The sequence below is a fragment of the Pecten maximus genome, chromosome 18, assembly GCF_902652985.1.
Source record: "Pecten maximus chromosome 18, xPecMax1.1, whole genome shotgun sequence".
Classification (NCBI taxonomy): Eukaryota; Metazoa; Mollusca; class Bivalvia; order Pectinida; family Pectinidae; genus Pecten; species Pecten maximus.
In genome coordinates, this window is record NC_047032.1 from 4,281,334 (window position 1) to 4,305,029 (window position 23,696).

The window sequence follows — 23,696 nt, forward strand, 5'->3', positions numbered from 1 at the left end:
ACCTACGTGTGTAACCCTAACCCAACCTACGTGTGTAACCCTAACCCAACCTACGTGTGTAACCCTAACCCAACCTACGTGTGTAACCCTAACCCAACCTACGTGTGTAACCCTAACCCAACCTATGTGTGTAATCCTAACCCAACCTTCGTTACCCTAATCCTAACCCAACCTACGTTACCCTAATCCAGCCTACGTTACGTGTGTAACCCTAACCCAACCTATGTGTGTAACCCTAACCCAACCTACGTGTGTAACCCTAACCCAACCTACGTGTGTAACCCTAACCCAACCTATGTGTGTAACCCTAACCCAACCTTCGTTACCCTAACTCTAACCCAACCTACGTTACCCTAACCCAACCTACCTTACCCTAACCCAACCTACGTGTGTAACCCTAACCCAACCTACGTGTGTAACCCTAACCCAACCTACGTTACCCTATCCCAACCTACGTGTGTAACCCTAACCCAACCTACGTTACCCTAACCCTAACCTAGCCTACGTTACCCTATCCCAACCTACGTGTGTAACCCTAACCCAACCTACGTTACCCTATCCCAACCTACGTGTGTAACCCTAACCCAACCTACGTTACCCTAACCCTAACCCAGCCTACGTTACCCTATCCCAACCTACGTGTGTAACCCTAACCCAACCTACGTTACCCTATCCCAACCTACGTGTGTAACCCTAACCCAACCTACGTTACCCTAACCCTAACCCAGCCTACGTTACCCTATCCCAACCTACGTGTGTAACCCTAACCCAACCTACGTGTGTAACCCTAACCCAACCTATGTGTGTAACCCTAACCCAACCTTCGTTACCCTAACTCTAACCCAACCTACGTTACCCTAACCCAACCTACCTTACCCTAACCCAACCTACGTGTGTAACCCTAACCCAACCTACGTGTGTAACCCTAACCCAACCTACGTTACCCTATCCCAACCTACGTGTGTAACCCTAACCCAACCTACGTTACCCTAACCCTAACCTAGCCTACGTTACCCTATCCCAACCTACGTGTGTAACCCTAACCCAACCTACGTTACCCTAACCCTAACCCAGCCTACGTTACCCTATCCCAACCTACGTGTGTAACCCTAACCCAACCTACGTTAACCCTAACCCTAACCCAACCTACGTGTGACAGAGTGTCCCTTGTGTATTTTTGGCATATACTTTCACTTCCAGTTGGAAATGGTAACTCGCCGAATCGTCCTGTTCATTGTGATACTGAATACATTTATAATCAAAACAGCTTACACTTTTGATATTCGCGAAAAGACAGGTTTGATGGATCGTGTGATGAAAATCATGAAACGACATAAGAAACAAAAAACAGGATATCTAAATACGATTCCAGTATACAATGTAGGTTAAATATTTACAGTAGATCATGAAAATGTTAACAGACCATTTCTGGAACGAGATATAGCTGAAGTAGTAGTATATGCGGTATAACACGCGAGTACGTAGCCTGATATTACGATGTCACGCCATGCAATACATGACATTCTCGCTATGTATACTACTCAATAGTCTTCTGCCTCGTGACCTAGTGACCTTCCTCGTGCGTCTGAGTGAGTAGTTTTAAGTAAATATTAAGTTGTACATATTAAATACAAATCTTTCTCAGTAACTGGCCCTTCACTATACACGCTATATTTATAACCAGTCGTATTGAGCTCTGTCAGCAATGCGCCGGGTCACTGGCGCCGTTCTACACACATATTACACACAGGTACGGCCTACAGATGTATATTTTTGCCACAGTAATATCGAATGACATTGTGTGTATAAAACCCAACCAGTCTACGATACAGCTGTGGTGGGAATGTACACCTAGGTTAGTTCTTTCTACATGACAATCTTTAACTTTCGGAATACACCGGACGCCGGGTACTGACCAATACCTATACCACGACAACACCTGTCTGGATCATACAGGTAAGACAAACATACGTATAGTATATATAAACCGTTTATAGGTATCAATCGTTACAGAGTTACCGGCGGTAATCAATACATTATAGTGTACATTATAGTCGACCGTATATGAACCAGCATTACCAGACCCGAGTCAAATGAACATGCCAGACCAACATTAAAATCGCCGGGTGTTTAGCTTTGCATTATAGATGATTACAGCACACACATACATATCACAGCAGAGCAAGTAATTGACCAGTAATGTAGACCGACATAGAGACGTATATTTACACAGGATCACTGCTTATCATTGGGATATACACATATATAGGGGGACACAGGTATATAGGGGGATACAGTTACATAGGGGGATACAGTTATATACTATAGGGGGATACAGTTATATACTATAGGGGGATACAGTTATATAGGGGGATACAGTTATATAGGGGGATACAGTTATATACTGTAGGGGGATACAGTTATATAGGGGGATACAGTTATATAGGGGGATACAGTTACATAGGGGGATACAGTTATATAGGGGGATACAGTTATATAGGGGGATACAGTTATATACTATAGGGGGATACAGTTATATACTATAGGGGGATACAGTTATATAGGGGGATACAGTTATATAGGGGGATACAGTTATATACTGTAGGGGGATACAGTTATATAGGGGGATACAGTTATATACTATAGGGGATACAGTTATATACTATAGGGGATACAGTTATATAGGGGGATACAGTTATATACTATAGGGGGATACAGTTATATACTATAGGGGGATACAGTTATATACTATAGGGGGATACAGTTATATACTATAGGGGATACAGTTATATAGGGGGATACAGTTATATACTATAGGGGGATACAGTTATATACTAATGGGGGGGGGGGGGGGGGGGGATACAGTTATATACTATAGGGGGATACAGTTATATACTATAGGGGATACAGTTATATACTATAGGGGGATACAGTTATATACTATAGGGGGATACAGTTATATACTATAGGGGGATACAGTTATATACTATAGGGGGATACAGTTATATAGGGGGATACAGTTATATACTATAGGGGATACAGTTATATACTAATGGGGGGGGGGGGGATACAGTTATATACTATAGGGGGATACAGTTATATACTAATGGGGGGGGGATACAGTTATATACTATAGGGGGATACAGTTATATACTATAGGGGGATACAGTTATATACTATAGGGGGATACAGTTATATGCTATAGGGGGATACAGTTATATACTATAGGGGGATACAGTTATATAGGGGGATACAGTTATATATGGGGATACAGTTATATATTATAGGGGGGATACAGTTATATACTAGAGGGGGATACAGTTATATACTATAGGGGGATACAGTTATATAGGGGGATATAGTAATATAGGGGGATATAGTAATATAGGGGGAAACAGTTATATATTATAGGGGGGATACAGTTATATACTATAGGGGGATACAGTTATATATGGGGATACAGTTATATACTATAGGGGGATACAGTTATATACTATAGGGGGATACAGTTATATAGGGGGATACAGTTATATACTATATGGGGATACAGTTATATACTATAGGGGGATACAGTTATATACTATAGGGGGATACAGTTATATACTATATGGGGATACAGTTATATACTATAGGGGGATACAGTTATATACTATATGGGGATACAGTTATATACTATAGGGGATACAGTTATATAGGGGGATACAGTTATATACTCTAGGGGGATACAGTTATATACTATAGGGGATACAGTTATATAGGGGGATACAGTTATATACTCTAGGGGGATACAGTTATATACTATAGGGGGATACAGTTATATACTATAGGGGGATACAGTTATATACTATAGGAGGATACAGTTAAATACTATAGGGGGATACAGTTATATACTATATGGGGATACAGTTATATATGGGGATACAGTTATATACTATAGGGGATACAGTTATATACTATAGGGGGATACAGTTATATAGGGGGATACAGTTATATATGGGGATACAGTTATATACTATAGGGGGATACAGTTATATACTATAGGAGGATACAGTTATATAGGGGGATACAGTTATATAGGGGGATACAGTTATATACTATATGGGGATACAGTTATATACTATAGGGGGGATACAGTTATATAGGGGGATACAGTTATATACTATATGGGGATACAGTTATATACTATATGGGGATACAGTTATATAGGGGGATACAGTTATATAGGGGGATACAGTTATATACTATAGGGGGATACAGTTATATACTATATGGGGATACAGTTATATATGGGGATACAGTTATATAGGGGGATACAGTTATATAGGGGGATACAGTTATATACTATAGGGGGATACAGTTATATAGGGGGATACAGTTATATAGGGGGATACAGTTATATAGGGGGATACAGTTATATAGGGGGATACATTTATATATCGGGATACAGTTATACTATAAGGGATACAGTTATATACTATAGGGGGATACAGTTATATACTATAGGGAGATACAGTTATATAGGGGGATACAGTTATATACTATAGGGGGATACAGTTATATAGGGGGATACAGTTATATACTATAGGGGGATACAGTTATATAGGGGGATACATTTATATAGGGGGATACATTTATATAGGGGGATACAGTTATATACTATAGGGGGATACAGTTATATACTATAGGGGGATACAGTTATATAGGGGGATACAGTTATATACTATATGGGGATACAGTTATATACTATAGGGGGATACAGTTATATACTATATGGGGATACAGTTATATACTATAGGGGGATACAGTTATATACTATATGGGGATACATTTATATATGGGGATACAGTTATAAACTATAGGGGGATACAGTTATATACTATAGGGGGATACAGTTATATACTATATGGGGATACAGTTATATACTATATGGGGATACAGTTATATACTATAGGGGGATACAGTTATATACTATAGGGGGATACAGTTATATACTATAGGGGATATACTAAATTGTATTCATGACATTGTATACTAAAATTTATAGTGATTTGTTCAGTGTAGGAATACAGCTCGAAGTGTTGTAGGTTAAAACAAACACCAGTTTCTTTCAGCATAGAGAGCTTCGAATGCTAGCATGTATTTACATACACTCGTTATGAGACTAAAATCTCATTATAACAAATGAAGTCGACACAGAAATATTATATTTAAAGCGCTATTCTTGATCTATACGAACTTATCAAATTGTCAATGTCGTCACACTCACAGGGGCTCGTTTCTAAATTTCTAGAAAGGCACGACAACATTTAAAGTCCAGCATTTATAAAAAAAGATCTTGTGAAAAATCGGGAGTATCGACATGGTTTCTGGTTGCGTATGTTTACTTGATTTTAATTTTGTCGTTATTGATTGATTTCAAAAGCCTACCTTACTCCAGAATCAAGCTCCTGTGAAGTTAGACATCGTCTGCTAAGTTAGCGACACTGATGTGACCGGTTAGACTGGAATCTATTTCGTCAAGGCGACTTTCATTTAGAATATAAGATATGATATTCTTCTACAACATTAAGTGTCTCCGAGGAATCGAGTCTATCCAGTGCAATACCCGCTCAACGCCGCATCACTTCTAAATGATAACCGTATATCATTGCGCAGAACAAACGGCTTTGATCATAAACAATTAGAAATTATGCAATTGTGAACAATTTGACGACATCTACAAATGTATATGTAATATAAAATAAAGCCAAACTTGTGCCAAACCACTGTATGTGTTTGCTATTAATAACGACAAGAGAGACTATATTATTCCGTCTGAAAATTTCGGCTGTTCCGGTATTTGAACTTGATGACGTCAGTGATAGTGTAAGCGGCAAAATTAAACGCGTCTTAAGCTGCAGTAAATAAAAAAATATTTATAAAATATTTATTTGTCACCCAAATTGTATTCATTTCGACTGTATTTTTTGGTAACAGTTCAGCACTATGCACTATGCCAAACAACCCCCCCCCCCCCCCCCCCCCCCCCGCGCCGCTTATCGAAAATATTATATTGCAAAATTCCGAAATTTTGGCCCTCAGACCCCTCGCCAAAAAATTTGGTCACTAAATTTCTTGACCCCCCCTTTTGAAATTCCTGGATCCGCGTCTGGTTCATTACTTAAATAGGGGGATAAAGTCATATTGGGGTATACAGTAATATAGGGGTACACAGGGTATATATATATAACAATCGGCCTTGATATTCAACCCTTGGACTTTATAAAATACACAGAGTATATATATACAACAATCGGCCTTGATATTCACCCCTGGACTTTATAAAATACACAGGGTATATATATATACAACAATCGGCCTTGATATTCACCCCTTGGACTTTATAAAATACACAGGGTATATATATATACAACAATCGGCCTTGATATTCACCCCTTGGACTTTATAAAATACACAGGGTATATATATATACAACAATCGGCCTTGATATTCACCCCTTGGACTTTATAAAATACACAAGGTATATATCTATATATATATAACAATCGGCCTTGATATTCACCCCTTGGACTTTATAAAATACACAGGGTATACATATATACAACAATCGGCCTTGATATTCACCCCTGGACTTTATAAAATACACAGGGTATATATATATATAACAAGCGGCCTTGACCTATATTTCTTGACTATCAAACTCTCGATCTTGACTTATATTCCCTGGCCGATATTACACTTGACCTTGACCTATATTCCCTGGCCTATATAACACCCGACCTTGACCTATATTCCCTGGCCGATATTACACTTGGCCTTGACCTATATTCCCTGGACTGTAAAACTCTCGATCTTGACTTATATTCTCTTGCCTTTACAACACTTGACCTTGACCTATATTCCTTGGCCTATATAACATTCGACCATGACCTATATTTCATGGCCGATATTACACTTGACCTATATTCCCTGGCCTATATAACATTCGACCATGACCTATATTCCCTGGTCGATATTACACTTGACCTATATTCCCTGGCCAGTATAACATTCGACCTTGACCTATATTTCCTGACCGATATTATACTTGACCTATATTCCCTGGCCAGTATAACATTCGACCTTGACCTATATTTCCTGGCCGATATTACACTTGACCTATATTCCCTGGCCTACATGTATAGAACACTCGACTTTGATCTATATAACCTTTACAAAGAATACACAGGGTATTCATATACACTATTTCTTAGATTTTACCCTGAATTCTGGTTATCTACATGGTCATCGATAATTTTCGACCATGACCTATATACCTTGGCACATTGGGTACGTTTGCCATCAAAAAGCACCGATAACGTCACGAATGAGTCGACCAATACACATACAGAAACTGCCATTGAAGCCAAACATGCTTGGTGCATGTATATATAAGATCATAAATTCGCACACTATGAAAAGTTTTTTGGTTATCAGGGAAGGCAGCAAGTATGAAATGGATCACTTCATTGTCGTACTTGACCATTGTCCTACTTGACCATTGTCCTACTTGACCATTGTCCTACTTGACCATTGTCCTACTTCATCATTGTCCTAATACACCATTAACCTACTTGATCATAGTCCTACTTGACCATTGTCCTACTTCACAGTTGTCCGACTTGACCATTGTCCTACTTGACATTTGCCCTACATGACCATTGTCCTACTCTCCCACTGTCCTACTCGACCATTGTCTTTCTTCACCATTGTCCTACTTGACATTTGCCATACTCCCCAATTGTCCTACTTGACCATTGTCCTACTCTCCCATTGTCCGTCTTCACCATTGTCCTACTCTCCCATTGTCCTACTTTGCCATTGTCCTTCGTCACCATTTTCCTACTTGACCATTGTCCTACTCTCCCATTGTCCTACTTTGCCATTGTCCTACTTGACCATTGTCCTACTTGACCAGTGTCCTTCTTGACCATTGTCCTACTTAACCATTGTCCTACTTAACCATTGTCCTACTTGACCATTGTCCTACTTCACGATTAACCTTCTTCACCATTGTCCTACGTCATCATTGTCCTACTTCACTTTCCAATTAAAGATATATCCCATATTTATTATTAGCTATCTGAGATCTTAGTTGCACTGGTGTTTCGTGAAGAATGTTTTGATTACCACTTTGTGGTTCTCGCCTTTCATTTACTCGATTTGAGTAGCAAACGAGGTCATTCGGTTCTAAATCAAACAAGTTGGTCGAAGTCGTGATTTCGATCGTGTAATTGTGTCTATATTTAATCGTAGTTATAGGTAGGTAAGGTTTGGGGTGAATTGTTGTCGTCCTCTTTCATTCATGGAACTTTAAACCCCTCAGTTCATGTAAGATAATCTGATGTACCGTCTTTGTTTTAAAACATAATTACTTTATATAATTAAAAACAATTACCAAACAAGTTATACGGCATTGGTTTATAATTCTTCTTGGCCTGGTTGGAAGTGTGTGAGGTGTGCTACTGTAGGGGGGGGGGGGGGGCTGGTTGGAAGTGTGTGAGGTGTGCTACTGTAGGGGGGGGCTGGTTGGAAGTGTGTGAGGTGTGTTACTGTATGGGGGGCTGGTTGGAAGTGTGTGAGGTGTACTGTAGGGGGGGGGGGGGGGGGGCTGGTTGGAAGTGTGTGAGGTGTGCTACTGTAGGGGGGGCTGGTTGGAAGTGTGTGAGGTGTGTTACTGTAGGAGGGGCTAGTTGGAAGTGTGTGAGGTGTGCTACTGTAGGGGGGGGGGGGGGGGGGGGGGGGCTGGTTGGAAGTGTGTGAGGTGTGTTACTGTAGGGGGGAAATGGAATACCCGGAGAAAACCCCCGTGATCGGGCAGGGGGACTAAGAATGGGATATCTAAGTGTTGTTATAGACGGGGGGACTAAGAATGGGATATCTAAGTGTTGGTATAGACTGGAGATTAAGAATGGGATATCTAAGTGTTGTTATAGACGGGGGGACTAAGAATGGGATATCTAAGTGTTGTTATAGACGGGAGACTAAGAATGGGATATCTAATTGTTGTTATAGACGAGAGACTAAGAATGGGATATCTAAGTGTTGATATAGACGGGAGACTGAGAATGGGATATCTAAGTGTTGGTATAGACGGGAGACTAAGAATGGGATATCTAAGTGTTGGTATAGACGGGGGAATAAGAATGGGATATCTAAGTGTTGGTATAGACGGGGGACTAAGAATGGGATATCTAAGTGTTGATATAGACGGGGACTAAGAATGGGATATCTAAGTGTTGATATAGACGGGGACTAAGAATGGGATATCTAAGTGTTGGTATAGACGGGGACTAAGAATGGGATATCTAAGTGTTGATATAGACGGGGGACTAAGAATGGGATATCTAAGTGTTGTTATAGACGGGGGACTAAGAATGGGATATCTAAGTGTTGTTATAGACGGGGGAATAAGAATGGGATGTCTAAGTGTTGTTATAGACGGGAGACTAAGAATGGGATATCTAAGTGTTGGTTTATACTGGAGACTAAGAATGGGATATCTAAGTGTTGTTATAGACTGGAGACTAAGAATGGGATATCTAAGTGTTGGTATAGACGGGGGGACTAAGAATGGGATGTCTAAGTGTTGTTATAGACGGGGGACTAAGAATGGGATATCTAAGTGTTGGTATAGACGGGGGGACTAAGAATGGGATATCTAAGTGTTGGTATAGACGGGGGGACTAAGAATGGGATATCTAAGTGTTGATATAGACGGGGGACTAAGAATGGGATATCTAAGTGTTGTTATAGACGGGAAACTAAGAATGGGATATCTAAGTGTTGGTATAGACGGGGGACTAAGAATGGGATATCTAAGTGTTGGTATAGACGGGGGGACTAAGAATGGGATGTCTAAGTGTTGTTATAGACGGGGACTAAGAATGGGATGTCTAAGTGTTGGTATAGACGGGGGGACTAAGAATGGGATATCTAAGTGTTTGTATAGACGAGAGACTAAGAATGGGATATCTAAGTGTTGTTATAGACGAGAGACTAAGAATGGGATATCTAAGTGTTGTTATAGACGAGAGACTAAGAATGGGATATCTAAGTGTTGATATAGACGGGAGACTGAGAATGGGATATCTAAGTGTTGGTATAGACGGGGGACTAAGAATGGGATATCTAAGTGTTGGTATAGACGGGGGGACTAAGAATGGGATGTCTAAGTGTTGTTATAGACGGGGACTAAGAATGGGATGTCTAAGTGTTGGTATAGACGGGGGGACTAAGAATGGGATATCTAAGTGTTTGTATAGACGAGAGACTAAGAATGGGATATCTAAGTGTTGTTATAGACGAGAGACTAAGAATGGGATATCTAAGTGTTGTTATAGACGAGAGACTAAGAATGGGATATCTAAGTGTTGATATAGACGGGGAGACTGAGAATGGGATATCTAAGTGTTGGTATAGACGGGGGGACTAAGAATGGGATATCTAAGTGTTGTTATAGACGACAGAATAAGAATGGGATATCTAAGTGTTGTTATAGACGACAGACTAAGAATGGGATATATAAGTGTTGTTACAGACGAGAGACTAAGAATGGGATATCTAAGTGTTGTTACAGACGAGAGACTAAGAATGGGATATCTAAGTGTTGATATAGACGGGGGGACTAAGAATGGGATGTCTAAGTGTTGTTATAGACGGGGGACTAAGAATGGGATATCTAAGTGTTGGTATAGACGGGAGACTAAGAATGGGATATCTAAGTGTTGGTTTATACTGGAGACTAAGAATGGGATGTCTAAGTGTTGGTATAGACGGGGGGACTAAGAATGGGATATCTAAGTGTTGTTATAGACGGGGGGACTAAGAATGGGATGTCTAAGTGTTGTTATAGACGGGAGACTAAGAATGGGATATCTAAGTGTTGGTTTATACTGGAGACTAAGAATGGGATATCTAAGTGTTGGTATAGACGGGAGACTAAGAATGGGATGTCTAAGTGTTGTTATAGACGGGGGACTAAGAATGGGATGTCTAAGTGTTGTTATAGACGGGGGGACTAAGAATGGGATATCTAAGTGTTGTTATAGACGGGAGACTAAGAATGGGATATCTAAGTGTTGATATAGACGGGGGGGGGGGGGGGGGGGGGGGGGGGGGGGGGGACTAAGAATGGGATATCTAAGTGTTGGTATAGACGGGAGACTAAGAATGGGATGTCTAAGTGTTGTTATAGACGGGGGACTAAGAATGGGATGTCTAAGTGTTGGTTTATACTGGAGACTAAGAATGGGATATCTAAGTGTTGGTATAGACGGGAGACTAAGAATGGGATGTCTAAGTGTTGTTATAGACGGGGGACTAAGAATGGGATGTCTAAGTGTTGTTATAGACGGGGGGACTAAGAATGGGATATCTAAGTGTTGTTATAGACGGGAGACTAAGAATGGGATATCTAAGTGTTGGTTTATACTGGAGACTAAGAATGGGATATCTAAGTGTTGTTATAGACTGGAGATTAAGAATGGGATATCTTAGTGTTGGTATAGACGGGGAGACTAAGAATGGGATATCTAAGTGTTGATATAGACGGGCGACCCAGAATTGGATATATTATCAACCCGAGAATCTGGTAATCACTTTGGCTAACAATCGTTATACTATATGGTGCTGCTGTACGACTTATTTGAGTTTGGTGCTTAGTGAATGGTTCTGTAATGTACTATCAGATTCTCACTTGACAGGACGTCATTTAACATTTTTATATGTTGACATTTGTGTATGGCGTCATTAAATGTTCTAAACAATACATTTCGTTATTGGTCACCTCGCCTACGAAAAGGGACTTAAAACTACAGCAGTATCCTGTGCCTTATAATGATATATAGTGTAGTTCATGTTGTCAAAATAGACAGACACTTGTGTATTGTGATTTATGTTAAACAAACGTCACGTGATTGTTTGGTATTTTAAACTATAACACATCGATCCTTGGTACAACCGCCGTATTTGGATAAAGCAGTGTAAACATTAGTCTTTGTTGGGCACCTGGGTTAACCTTTGACCTGACTTAGTAATTATAGAGCGATTTATATTTTGAATTAACTGAAGACAATTTAAGACACTCATAATCACGCGACCGGTATGGATTTTGACCTCTTAAGTTTTACGTAATTTCTTGAGACAAGCTGGTATAATGTGACGAGTTGGTATATTGTGACTAGTTGGTATATTGTGACGAGTTGGTATATTATGACGAGCTGGTATAATGTGACTAGATGGTATAATGTGACTAGTTGGTATAATGTGACTAGTTGGTATATTGTGACTAGAGGGTATATTGTGACGAGTTGGTATATTGTGACTAGTTGGCATAATGTGCCGAGTTGGTATCTTGTGACGAGTTGGTACCCGTGACGAGTTGGTATAATGTGACTAGTGGGCATATTGTGACCAGTTGGCATAATATGCCGAGTTGGTATCTTGTGACGAGTTGGTACCCCGTGTCGAGTTGGTATACATTTAGTGATGGATGGATAATGTTACGGGTTGATGAGAAGCGTTATTCATAAAATGTGACGAGTAGTTAAGTGATGAAGAGTTTTAGGACGTAAAGTGCAACGAGTTGGCTTGGTAACTGATTTAATGTAGTGTAAACTGATAACGTGACGAGTTGGTATGTAGTGTTTGAAGATGTGTGACGAGTTGACGTTACAAAGTCTTTATAAAATGTATGTACGTATTATAATTCGTATATGTTGATACTTGATATATTATTGTAAATATTTATACAGATTCTCTTCAAAGTTTGCAGTGTCATATCTATGTTTTGTTTTACTTGTTCTGTTCTAAAATTTCAAGCTCATTGCCGTTAGTGCTTAAAATCCGTATCGAAGATCTTCACCAAACGATATTTTTATCGGTATTAATTACATTGGTAAAAAACCACTGCAGCTTTTAAGTTTTATAAAATCATCGTGTCCGCGGAACTGACGAAAGAAAAATCATTTCAAAAAATATTTTCTTTTAATATTGTGGGTATACATTTATAGGTCTCTGGTTGCTGTGAGAACATGAAAAACTAATGTATAATCCTTCAGTTTAAATGACAACATAAAGAATTAAATGATCGCTGGCATATCAGTACGTGTGAAAATACCATTCACACATGAGCGCCCAAATCATACAAATTACACACCTTATTAATCGAAGGAAGCGATAGTCAAACTAGTATTTCGTAATACCTTGTGTTAATATATAGATCGTCTCCAAGTCAATATTTCCACGCGCTGTCGGTAAACATTATCTTTTCTGACATTTTGAAATACATTGTCACGTGACAAACTAGGGATTAATAAGCGTAACTCGTTATCGATATAATCCAGTCCTACAAAGCTCATTCCATCTGAGATAGGAAATAGGAACGTCATTAGTAAGGTAGGTCATTTAAACGTTTTTATTGCACAGAAATAATCAAATAGATTGAAAACAAGCGTCTGGGTTCTCTCAGGAGGCCGTATTTAATATAAGTTGTGTATGTATATGTTGTGATGGATGGATTTCAACAAGATTTTAAAATATTGAAGTGTGAAAAACACGAAAACGTTGTATTGACATACTGTACGCAATATACAGGCTTACATAGGATCCTTACGCATTAAAAAGTAGGATTTCAATCGCGAAAGTACCCTCACGCCCATAAAATTATACAGTCGTTAGAATATGGCTGAAAGAATGATGCGATCTAACCAACCAAAAAGCTAAAAGTTAGGGAGACACATGTATATAACGTTAGGGAGACACATTTATATAACATTAGGCAGACACATTTATATAACGTTAGGGAGACACATGTATATAACGTTAGAGAGACACATTTATATAACGTTAGGGAGACACATTTATATAACGTTAGGGAGACACATTTATATAACGTTAGGGAGACACATTTATATAACGTTAGGGAGACACATTTATATAACGTTAGGGAGACACATTTATATAACGTTAGGGAGACACATTTATATAACATTAGGGGGACACATTTATATAACGTTAGGGAGACACATTTATATAACGTTAGGGAGACACATTTATATAACGTTAGAGAGACACATTTATATAACGTTAGGGAGACACATTTATATTACGTTAGGGAGACACATTTATATAACGTTAGGGAGACACATTTATATAACGTTAGGGAGACACATGTATATAACGTTAGAGAGACACATTTATATAACGTTAGGGAGACACATTTATATAACGTTAGAGAGACACATTTATATAACGTTAGGGAGACACATTTATATAACGTTAGGGAGACACATTTATATTACGTTAGGGAGACACATTTATATAACGTTAGGGAGACACATTTATATAACGTTAGAGAGACACATTTATATAACGTTAGGGAGACACATTTATATAACGTTAGGGAGACACATTTATATTACGTTAGGGAGACACATTTATATAACGTTAGGGAGACACATTTATATAACATTAGGGGGACACATTTATATAACGTTAGGGAGACACATTTATATAACGTTAGGGAGACACATTTATATAACGTTAGGGGGACACATTTATATAACGTTAGGGAGACACATTTATATAACGTTAGGGGGACACATTTATATAACGTTAGGGAGACACATTTATATAACGTTAGGGAGACACATTTATATAACATTAGGGAGACACATTTATATAACGTTAGAGAGACACATTTATATAACGTTAGGAAGACACATTTATATAACATTAGGGAGACACATTTATATAACGTTAAGAAGACACATGTTTATGTTGCCAGTGAAATATAGAGATTTATCAAACTAATAGAACTTATATTTTCAATGCAGCGAGGAGCAGTGAAAATATAAGATTTTTTCAGTGAAACTATAAGATTTTGCTGTGAAAATATAAGTTTTGCAGAGAAAATATAAGCTTTCCGTTTTTGACCAATCAGAGCGGACCTTTGTATTCACCTCGTTGAAACTTGCCGATTTTTCCATTCGAAGCGGAGATAGAAATATTCTAACTAGTTTTTGACTTGATTCTCACAGATTCTCCGATAACAGCAGAAAACGCTTAAAATGCTATACTAGACACTGGCTTTATTACAGTATTGGTTTATTTAGACCTATACTGAGACCTTATAATTTATTACAGTATTGGTTTATTTAGACCTATCCTAGACACAAGGACCTTAGACTTTATTACAGTATTGGTTTATTTAGACCTATACTAGACACTGAGACCTTATGATTTATTACAGTATTGGTTTATTTAGACCTATACTGAGACCTTATAATTTATTACAGTATTGGTTTATTTAGACCTATACTGAGACCTTATAATTTATTACAGTATTGGTTTATTTAGACCTATACTGAGACCTTATAATTTATTACAGTATTGGTTTATTTAGACCTATACTGAGACCTTATAATTTATTACAGTATTGGTTTATTTAGACCTATACTAGACACTGAGACCTTAGACTGTATTACAGTATTATTTATTTAGACCTATACTAGACACAGGGACATTAGACTTTATTACAGTATTGGTTTATTTAGACCTGTCCTAGTTATAGGGACTTGAAATTTACCGTTTCTATTGTTACGATTTTTCAGTTCCATGTCGATGACAGTGATGGCATAAAGAGAGCCATGTTGGAAACTAACGAAGTCACGCCAAATCGTATCAACAGAATATCTACTATATATCAGGTCAGTATATATATATCAGGTCAGTATCTATATATCAGGTCAGTATCTATATATCAGGTCAGTATATATATATCAGGTCAGTATCTATATATCAGGTCAGTATCTATATATCAGGTCAGTATCTATATATCACGTCAGTATTTATATATCATGTCAGTATTTATATATCAGGTCAGTATCTATATATCAGGTCAGTATCTATATATCAGGTCAGTATTTATATATAAGGTCAGTATATATATATCAGGTCAGTATCTATATATCATGTCAGTATCTATATATCAGGTCAGTATCTATATATAAGGTCAGTATATATATATCAGGTCAGTATCTATATATCATGTCAGTATTTATATATCAGGTCAGTATATATATATCAGGTCAGTATCTATATATCAGGTCAGTATTATATATCAAGTCAGTATATATATATCAAGTCAGTATATATATATCAGGTCAGTATATATATATCAGGTCAGTATCTATATACATTGTACCAGGTCAGTATCTATATACATTGTACCAGGTCAGTATCTATATATCAGGTCAGTATCTATATATCAGGTCAGTACCTATATATCAGGTTAGTATATATATATCGGGTCAATATCTATATATCAGGTCAGTATCTATATATCAGGTCAGTATTATATATCAGGTCAGTATCTATATATCAGCTGAGTATTATATATCAGGTCAGTATCTATGTACCAGGTCAGTATCTATATATCAGGTCAGTATCTATGTACCAGGTCAGTATCTATATATCAGGTCAGTATCTATATATCAGGTCAGTATATATATATCAGGTCAGTATCTATATATCAGGTCAGTATATATATATCGGGTCAGTATCTATATATCAGGTCAGTATCTATATATCAGGTCAGTATCTATATATCAGGTCAGTATATATATATCAGGTCAGTATATATATATCAGGTCAGTACCTATATATCAGGTCAGTATCTATATATCAGGTCAGTATCTATATACCAGGTCAGTATCTATATATCAGGTCAGTATATATATATCAGGTCAGTATATATATATATCAGGTCAGTATCTATATATCAGGTCAGTATATATATATCGGGTCAGTATCTATATACCAGGTCAGTATCTATATATCAGGTCAGTATCTATATATCAGGTCAGTATATATATACATTGTACCAGGTCAGTATCTATATATCAGGTCAGTATCTATATATCAGGTCAGTATATATATATATCAGGTCAGTATCTATATATCAGGTCAGTATCTATATATCAGGTCAGTATCTATATATCAGGTCAGTATCTATATATCAGGTTAGTATCTATATATCAGGTCAGTATATATATATCAGGTCAGTATCTATATATCAGGTCAGTATCTATATATCAGGTCAGTATCTATATATCAGGTCAGTATCTATATATCAGGTCAGTGTCATATCAGTATGTATCAGTCCCGTGATACCACAACATAAAGTTTGGTACGCAAACTATTTTGGCTGAGCTGTGACGTCACATACATGTATATGGATTATATTGTGATGCCATGTACAATGGAGATGTCGGTAGCTCCTGGAAAGTGAAGGATGTTTCTGAAGTTTTGTACCCTCATCGCCCGTATAGATTTATAGAATATCACGCTTGTATAATGTAGACAGAGATCTAAGGGTAACGATTGTAGAATTATATCATGATGCTGTACACCACACAGTAATAACATTGGTGACGTCACAGTATGTTGAGTGGTGACATTTACCGGGAGTAATACTGATATTGTCATGGTATCTCTAATACTGTACCTCCAACGACCTTGGCGGCTACAGTGTCAATAATCTGTCGTGAATTCTATGTTGTATAACCTTTTAGTTTATAGCGTCAGGTTATAACACACCTGTACACCTGTACGTGTGGATGTGGAGTGTGAGAATCTTCCCGGTGTACACCTGTACGTGTGGATGTGGAGTGTGAGAATCTTCCCGGTGTACACCTGTACGTGTGGATGTGGAGTGTGAGAATCTTCACGGTGTACACCTGTACGTGTGGATGTGGATTCTGGTAATTTAACTCAGTAGTCCGTCGTCCCAGGTTTTGAAATTTATCATAAGAAAGGACAGGTGAATGCCAACAAACTTGAACACGAAACCAGTTTAAATGAGGATACAAATTTTACAAAGAAATCCTTGAAAAGTAAAACAAGACCAGGCGGTCCAAAGTGTAAGCGTCTTATGTTAATCTAGGTCAATAGCCATGTAATGCCGCGTTCTCAGAATGAGAACCAGAACGTTGATGTACAAGAGTTTTCTTAAATTCATTAAGGAAACAATATTTATGTGGAAACAAAAGCGGAGAGAAATGTTCTGTTGTAAATTGTCGACACGGTATACTGTCCAGACTGTATTACAAGATGCGATCAGCTTTTAACAAAAACTAAGTACATTTGTACATGTATGTAGAGAGCTTTCCTGAATTATCTGACTGCCAGGACTGGACTAAACCTGGTAGGGTACATATGTGTCGATCACACGAGACACACGTTGTAAGTTATACACACGTGTGTCGATCACACGAGACACACATTGTAAGTTATACACATGTGTGTCGATCACACGAGACACACATTGTTAGTTATACACACGTGTGTCGATCACACGTGACACACATTGTTAGTTATACACACGTGTGTCGATCACACGTGACACACATTGTAAGTTATACACATGTGTGTCGATCACACGAGACACATTGTTAGTTATACACACGTGTGTCGATCACACGAGACACACATTGTTAGTTATACACACGTGTGTCGATCACACGAGACACACATTATTAGTTATACACACGTGTGTCGATCACACGAGACACACATTGTTAGTTATACACACGTGTGTCGATCACACGAGACACACGTTGTAAGTTATACACACGTGTGTCGATCACACGAGACACACATTGTAAGTTATACACATGTGTGTCGATCACACGAGACACACATTGTTAGTTATACACACGTGTGTCGATCACACGTGACACACATTGTAAGTTGTACACACTGTGTCGATCACACGAGTCACACGTTGTAAGTTATACACACGTGTGTCGATCACACGAGAAACACATTGTAAGTTATACACATGTGTGTCGATCACACGAGACACACATTGTAAGTTATACATGTGTGTGTCGATCACACGTGCCACACATTGTAAGTTATACACATGTGTGTCGACCACACGCTATTACTACTGTTTGCCGTGGACGTATATTTTGACTACCACTACAAACAATGGATAAAGTTTTTAAAGGTCCGATTCACAAGCCTGCACAGGTTAGTAGGCGGCCTCCCATTATCCGCCTGATTTAAATATTGATTGTCCTACCCGGGTAAGGCCAGCTAACGGCCGGGAGTTGTAAATATTGCTGTAATAGCCTTTATGGGATAGCAGTATATACTTTGGTTAACACACGCTTGTTTTTATAGTATATAGCGGTTTATTCTGTCTAAGTTTAATCGAACAATGATGTATGGAACATGTACGGAGTTTTAATTTTGTGTAAATGAGGATGACGTCACGTGACTTACAATACACCTGTGTTGGTTTGACGTTCGTGAGTGACCCGGTTCATGATCCGTTGTCGTAATCTCCAGGGCGACGTAACGGGTTCTGGTCTCGGGTCAAAAACGAGGCCGAGACCATTCCGAGGAATTCTCCGTGTGACTGACTTCATATGGATTAGACAGTGACTCTGTAAGGATTACACTGACCATTTCTACGACACATTTTCCCTGGCATACAAGATTGTTTGTGCCCGCGTTACGATATTCTATGATAATTATGCGACAAAGAGGATTTTAATGTTTTGGACATTGAGAACTGTTTATATGTCCAGCAGACAGTGTTATTTGTGTGGCTGTTTAACAGTAGAAACAATGGCCTGGTTTATGGTGGATACTGACTACCGGATATAAACGTGTACGGTAAGGCACCGGTCGATGTTATATAGACCAATATACCTGTCTGAGGTCCAGAAAGGCTAAATACAAAATACCGTTATCAAACTGAGAATCACTTTTTAAACAAAATACTAGCTTTGTTACCGACAATAATAAAACGAAAACGCCAAAAACACAGTACAACAAGAATATGTAAAATATATTTTATAGAGATACCGATAAATGGAATTACAAAAAAAGGGATTACAATGTCAAGGTGTGGGCTCCGATTCTTCGTTCATACAAAACGTAACCTCCGCTCGTCTCAGTCTCCATCTTTATAAACGTAACCTCCACCCGTCTCAGCCTCGAGTCTCCGTCTTTATAAACGTAACCTCCACTCGTCTCAGACTCCATCTTTATAAACGTAACCTCCGATCGTCTCGAGTCTCCATCTTTATAAACGTAACCTTCACTCGTCTCAGTCTCCGTCTTTATAAACGTAACCTCCACCCGTCTCAGCCTCGAGTCTCCATCTTTATAAACGTAACCTCCGCTCGTCTCAGTCTCGAGTATCCATCTTTATAAACGTAACCTCCGCTCGTCTCAGTCTCGAGTATCCATCTTTATAAACGTAACCTTCACCCGTCTCAGTCTCCATCTTTATAAACGTAACCTCCACCCGTCTCAGTCTCGAGTATCCATCTTTATAACGTAACCTCCGCTCGTCTCAGTCTCGAGTATCCATCTTTATAAACGTGACCTCCACCCGTCTCAGTCTCGAGTATCCATCTTTATAAACGTAACCTCCACCTCGTCTCAGCCTCGAGTATCCATCTTTATAAACGTAACCTCCACCCGTCTCAGTCTCGAGTATCCATCTTTATAAACGTAACCTCCACCCGTCTCAGCCTCGAGTATCCATCTTTATAAACGTAACCTCCGCTCGTCTCAGTCTCGAGTCTCCGTCTTTATAAACGTAACCTTCACCCGTCTCAGCCTCGAGTCTCCATCTTTATAAACGTAACCTTCACCCGTCTCAGTCTCCATCTTTATAAACGTAACCTCCACCCGTCTCAGTCTCAGTCTCCATCTTTATAAACGTAACCTCCGCTCGTCTCAGTCTCCATCTTTATAAACGTAACCTTCACTCGTCTCAGCCTCGAGTCTCCGTCTTGATAATATTTAACCGAAAGTACTCCCCTCGAGTTCAACTGATACCATGGAAACAGATAAGCACCCTCCTCTGAATCTACTGATACTATAGAAACAGTGTCAGTACCCTCCTCTTATTCTACTCATACCGTGAAAACAGAGTAAGAACTCCCATCTAATTCTACTGATACAGTGGAAAACCTTGAATGTATTTTTTTATATATTTTTACTTGTACGAAGTTCATTTGTTTGATTGTTTTAGGATTATCATTATTTTCAAACTTCTTAGATTATGATATACATTGTATATGTATGTGGATTGACATATTTGGTCGATGGTATTATTTCTGCATTGGAGACGATCACAATCGTATGCAGGATTTGTTCCCTCGTGTCTCGCAACAGACTGACTCCATATGGTCAAGGGGCCGCGGTGGCCGAGTGGTTAAGGTGTCCCGACACTTTAACACTAGCCCTCCACCTCTGGGTTGCGAGTTCGAAACCTACGTGGGGCAGTTGCCAGGTACTGACCGTAGGCAGGTGGTTTTTCTCCGGGTACTCCGGCTTTCCTCCACCTCCAAAACCTGGCACGTCCTTAAATGACCCTGGCTGTTAATAGGACCTTAAACAAAAACAAACCATATGGTCATGTCTGTTCTGAGGAAGATCAGCAATTCAGCATAGACCGGTGTTGACTGAAGTAGAACATGTATTGCTGTTTATGTCTCACAGAACTGATTATTACAATATCATTATGATAAATGGTTATGGTTATGGTAAGGTTATGGTAAGGTTATGGTAAGGTTATGGTTATGGTTATGATTATGGTAAGGTTATGGTTATGGTTATGGTTATGGTTAGGGTTATGGTTATGGTTATGGTTATGGTTATAGTTGTTTTGATAACGATGGCGCTACACCAGTGACTGCATTCTGAAAGTTTGTGATTTGAAATAATACTGACGATGTGGTAATTTATAGTAAATTTCTTGTCTTTCCCAGATCCTATAGCCCGCCCACGAGAAGCCAAATGCTGAGCATCACCACCCTAACACGGAAACCAAAGAAACCGGAACACATGTCGGACAATGAGAGGAGAAGCGGGTCCGATCTCCATAACAACCAGGTGCTGGGACACGACCCTAAAAATGAGGCCATCTCAATGATGGGGATGCTGAAGCGAGATGAGGAAGCTCTCACAGAGCACATTAAAGATTTGATTAAATACCGTAAAGACTATGCAAAAACAGTGTTCACGACGGACGTGGAGGGTTGGACCCCATTCCACGCATTTGCTTTACGTGGCTGTCGTAAGCTTGTGAAACTCAGTTTGAAAGCGGGGGTGGAGGTGGACTTAGAAATGGGACAGCCAGACGGTCTCCCAGGCGGCTGTTCCGCCTTACATCTAGCCTCCCACCGCGGTGACGTCAGTATTATTGACATTCTTATCGCCAATGGCGCGGGTGTTAACAAAAAGGACAACACCGAGAGAACGCCTATATTTTATGCATCCCGTGCTAATAATACACTCGCGGTGAAAAGACTCGCACGTGCAGGTGCTGACGTTAGTTTATGTGACCCAGAACACAAACCTTCAGTCGACGATATATCTTCATCTCCTTTTTGTTTTCTTCCGTTTGTTGGACAAAGGCGGAAGTCGGATAAATAGTGCACTTCCGGAAAAATGATATGCTGTTCTATTCCAAATCTGGTTTTTTTTTGTCAAGGAAGTTGAGTTATCGACCTTGTGTGTGATGTGCAGTGTGATTCCTGTGTCCACACCTAGATTTCTGATATGTTGATATAAGTAAATTATCAAACATATCCAACATTTGAGGAAAACGCTCACATTCTGATCTTTAATGCTAAACATTTCTTACAAGACTTTTAAGAAAATAATGTAAATGTATTTATTTGTTTATTATTACATCAATTCTTATCATTTATATTTTTTGTAATTTTGGCCGGGTGTCAAAGCATATGGGTTATTTAATTGATGACGTCATGAGTTCACTTGTTTCACTAAAACATCCCGGTTCACATAGTATAGAACTATATAGCCCTTTAGTTTGCCGTGGACAGAAACATTTCTCTTTACAAATATGTACAAATTTGGTGGTTTATACTGCTTTTTTTATTTTAGTAAGAAAGGTTATCCGAACCATGTTAGTGAATTATCCTAAAATCGACAAAAATAGACACAATTTCCAACGCTAGACTTGATTACATTTACCAACAGTGCACTTTAACTCGTCAACTGATTGTATTACAGGCATTACTTTATTATATGCTAGTGAATCTACGTGTGTGCCTTATATTAGCGGTGCCAATGGTCAAGTGCCTTTATCATTGTAAAACTGACCAGTGGTGAGTGAACTTTAAGTTGAAGTGCTGTATTGTTTTATGTTAAGGTGCAATATAGCAAGAACACACGTATTGGGGCGCCAGAACAAACACGTGCTGGTCCTGTCTGTATCAGATCGGACAAACCCGTGCTGGTCCTGTCTGTATCAGATCGGAAAGACACGTGCTGGTTCTGTCTGTTTCGGCGCCAGAACAAACACGTGCTGGTCCTGTCTGTGCCAGGCCGAACAGACACGTGCTGGTCCTGTCTGTGTCAGGCCAGAACAGACACGTGCTGGTCCTGTCTGTGTCAGGCCGGAGAGACACGTGCTGGTCCTGTCTGTGTCAGGGCCAGAACAGACACGTGCTGGTCCTGTCTGTGTCAGGCCGGACAGACACGTACTGGTCCTGTCTGTGTCAGGATGGACAGACACGTGATGGTCCTGTCTGTGCCAGGCCGGACAGACACGTGCTGGTCCTGTCTGTGTCAGGCCAGACAGACACGTGCTGGTCCTG

The 23,696-nt window shown here is 39.1% G+C and overlaps 1 protein-coding gene across 3 annotated transcripts; it reads left to right on the forward strand.

The window, feature by feature from the left end:
- Positions 1-1,665: 1,665 nt before the first annotated feature.
- On the forward strand, positions 1,666-22,579 carry LOC117317077 (serine/threonine-protein phosphatase 6 regulatory ankyrin repeat subunit B-like). Of its 3 annotated transcripts, none has more exons than XM_033871864.1 (3): positions 1,666-1,956; positions 15,654-15,749; positions 21,840-22,579. In XM_033871864.1, the coding sequence occupies exon 3, from the start codon at positions 21,868-21,870 to the stop codon at positions 22,504-22,506; it is 639 nt and encodes a 212-aa protein (XP_033727755.1). In that variant the 5' UTR covers positions 1,666-1,956; positions 15,654-15,749; positions 21,840-21,867; the 3' UTR covers positions 22,507-22,579. The 3 variants fall into 3 exon arrangements, with proteins under 3 accessions (XP_033727755.1, XP_033727756.1, XP_033727757.1); XM_033871865.1 differs by lacking the exon at positions 1,666-1,956 and adding an exon at positions 13,344-13,437; XM_033871866.1 differs by lacking the exons at positions 1,666-1,956; positions 15,654-15,749 and adding an exon at positions 19,172-19,728.
- Positions 22,580-23,696: the final 1,117 nt, after the last annotated feature.

Excerpts from the sequence above, each read along its gene's own strand:
- LOC117317077 (XM_033871864.1), top strand. The coding sequence starts at position 21,868 with ATGCTGAGCATCACCACCCTAACACGGAAACCAAAGAAACCGGAACAC.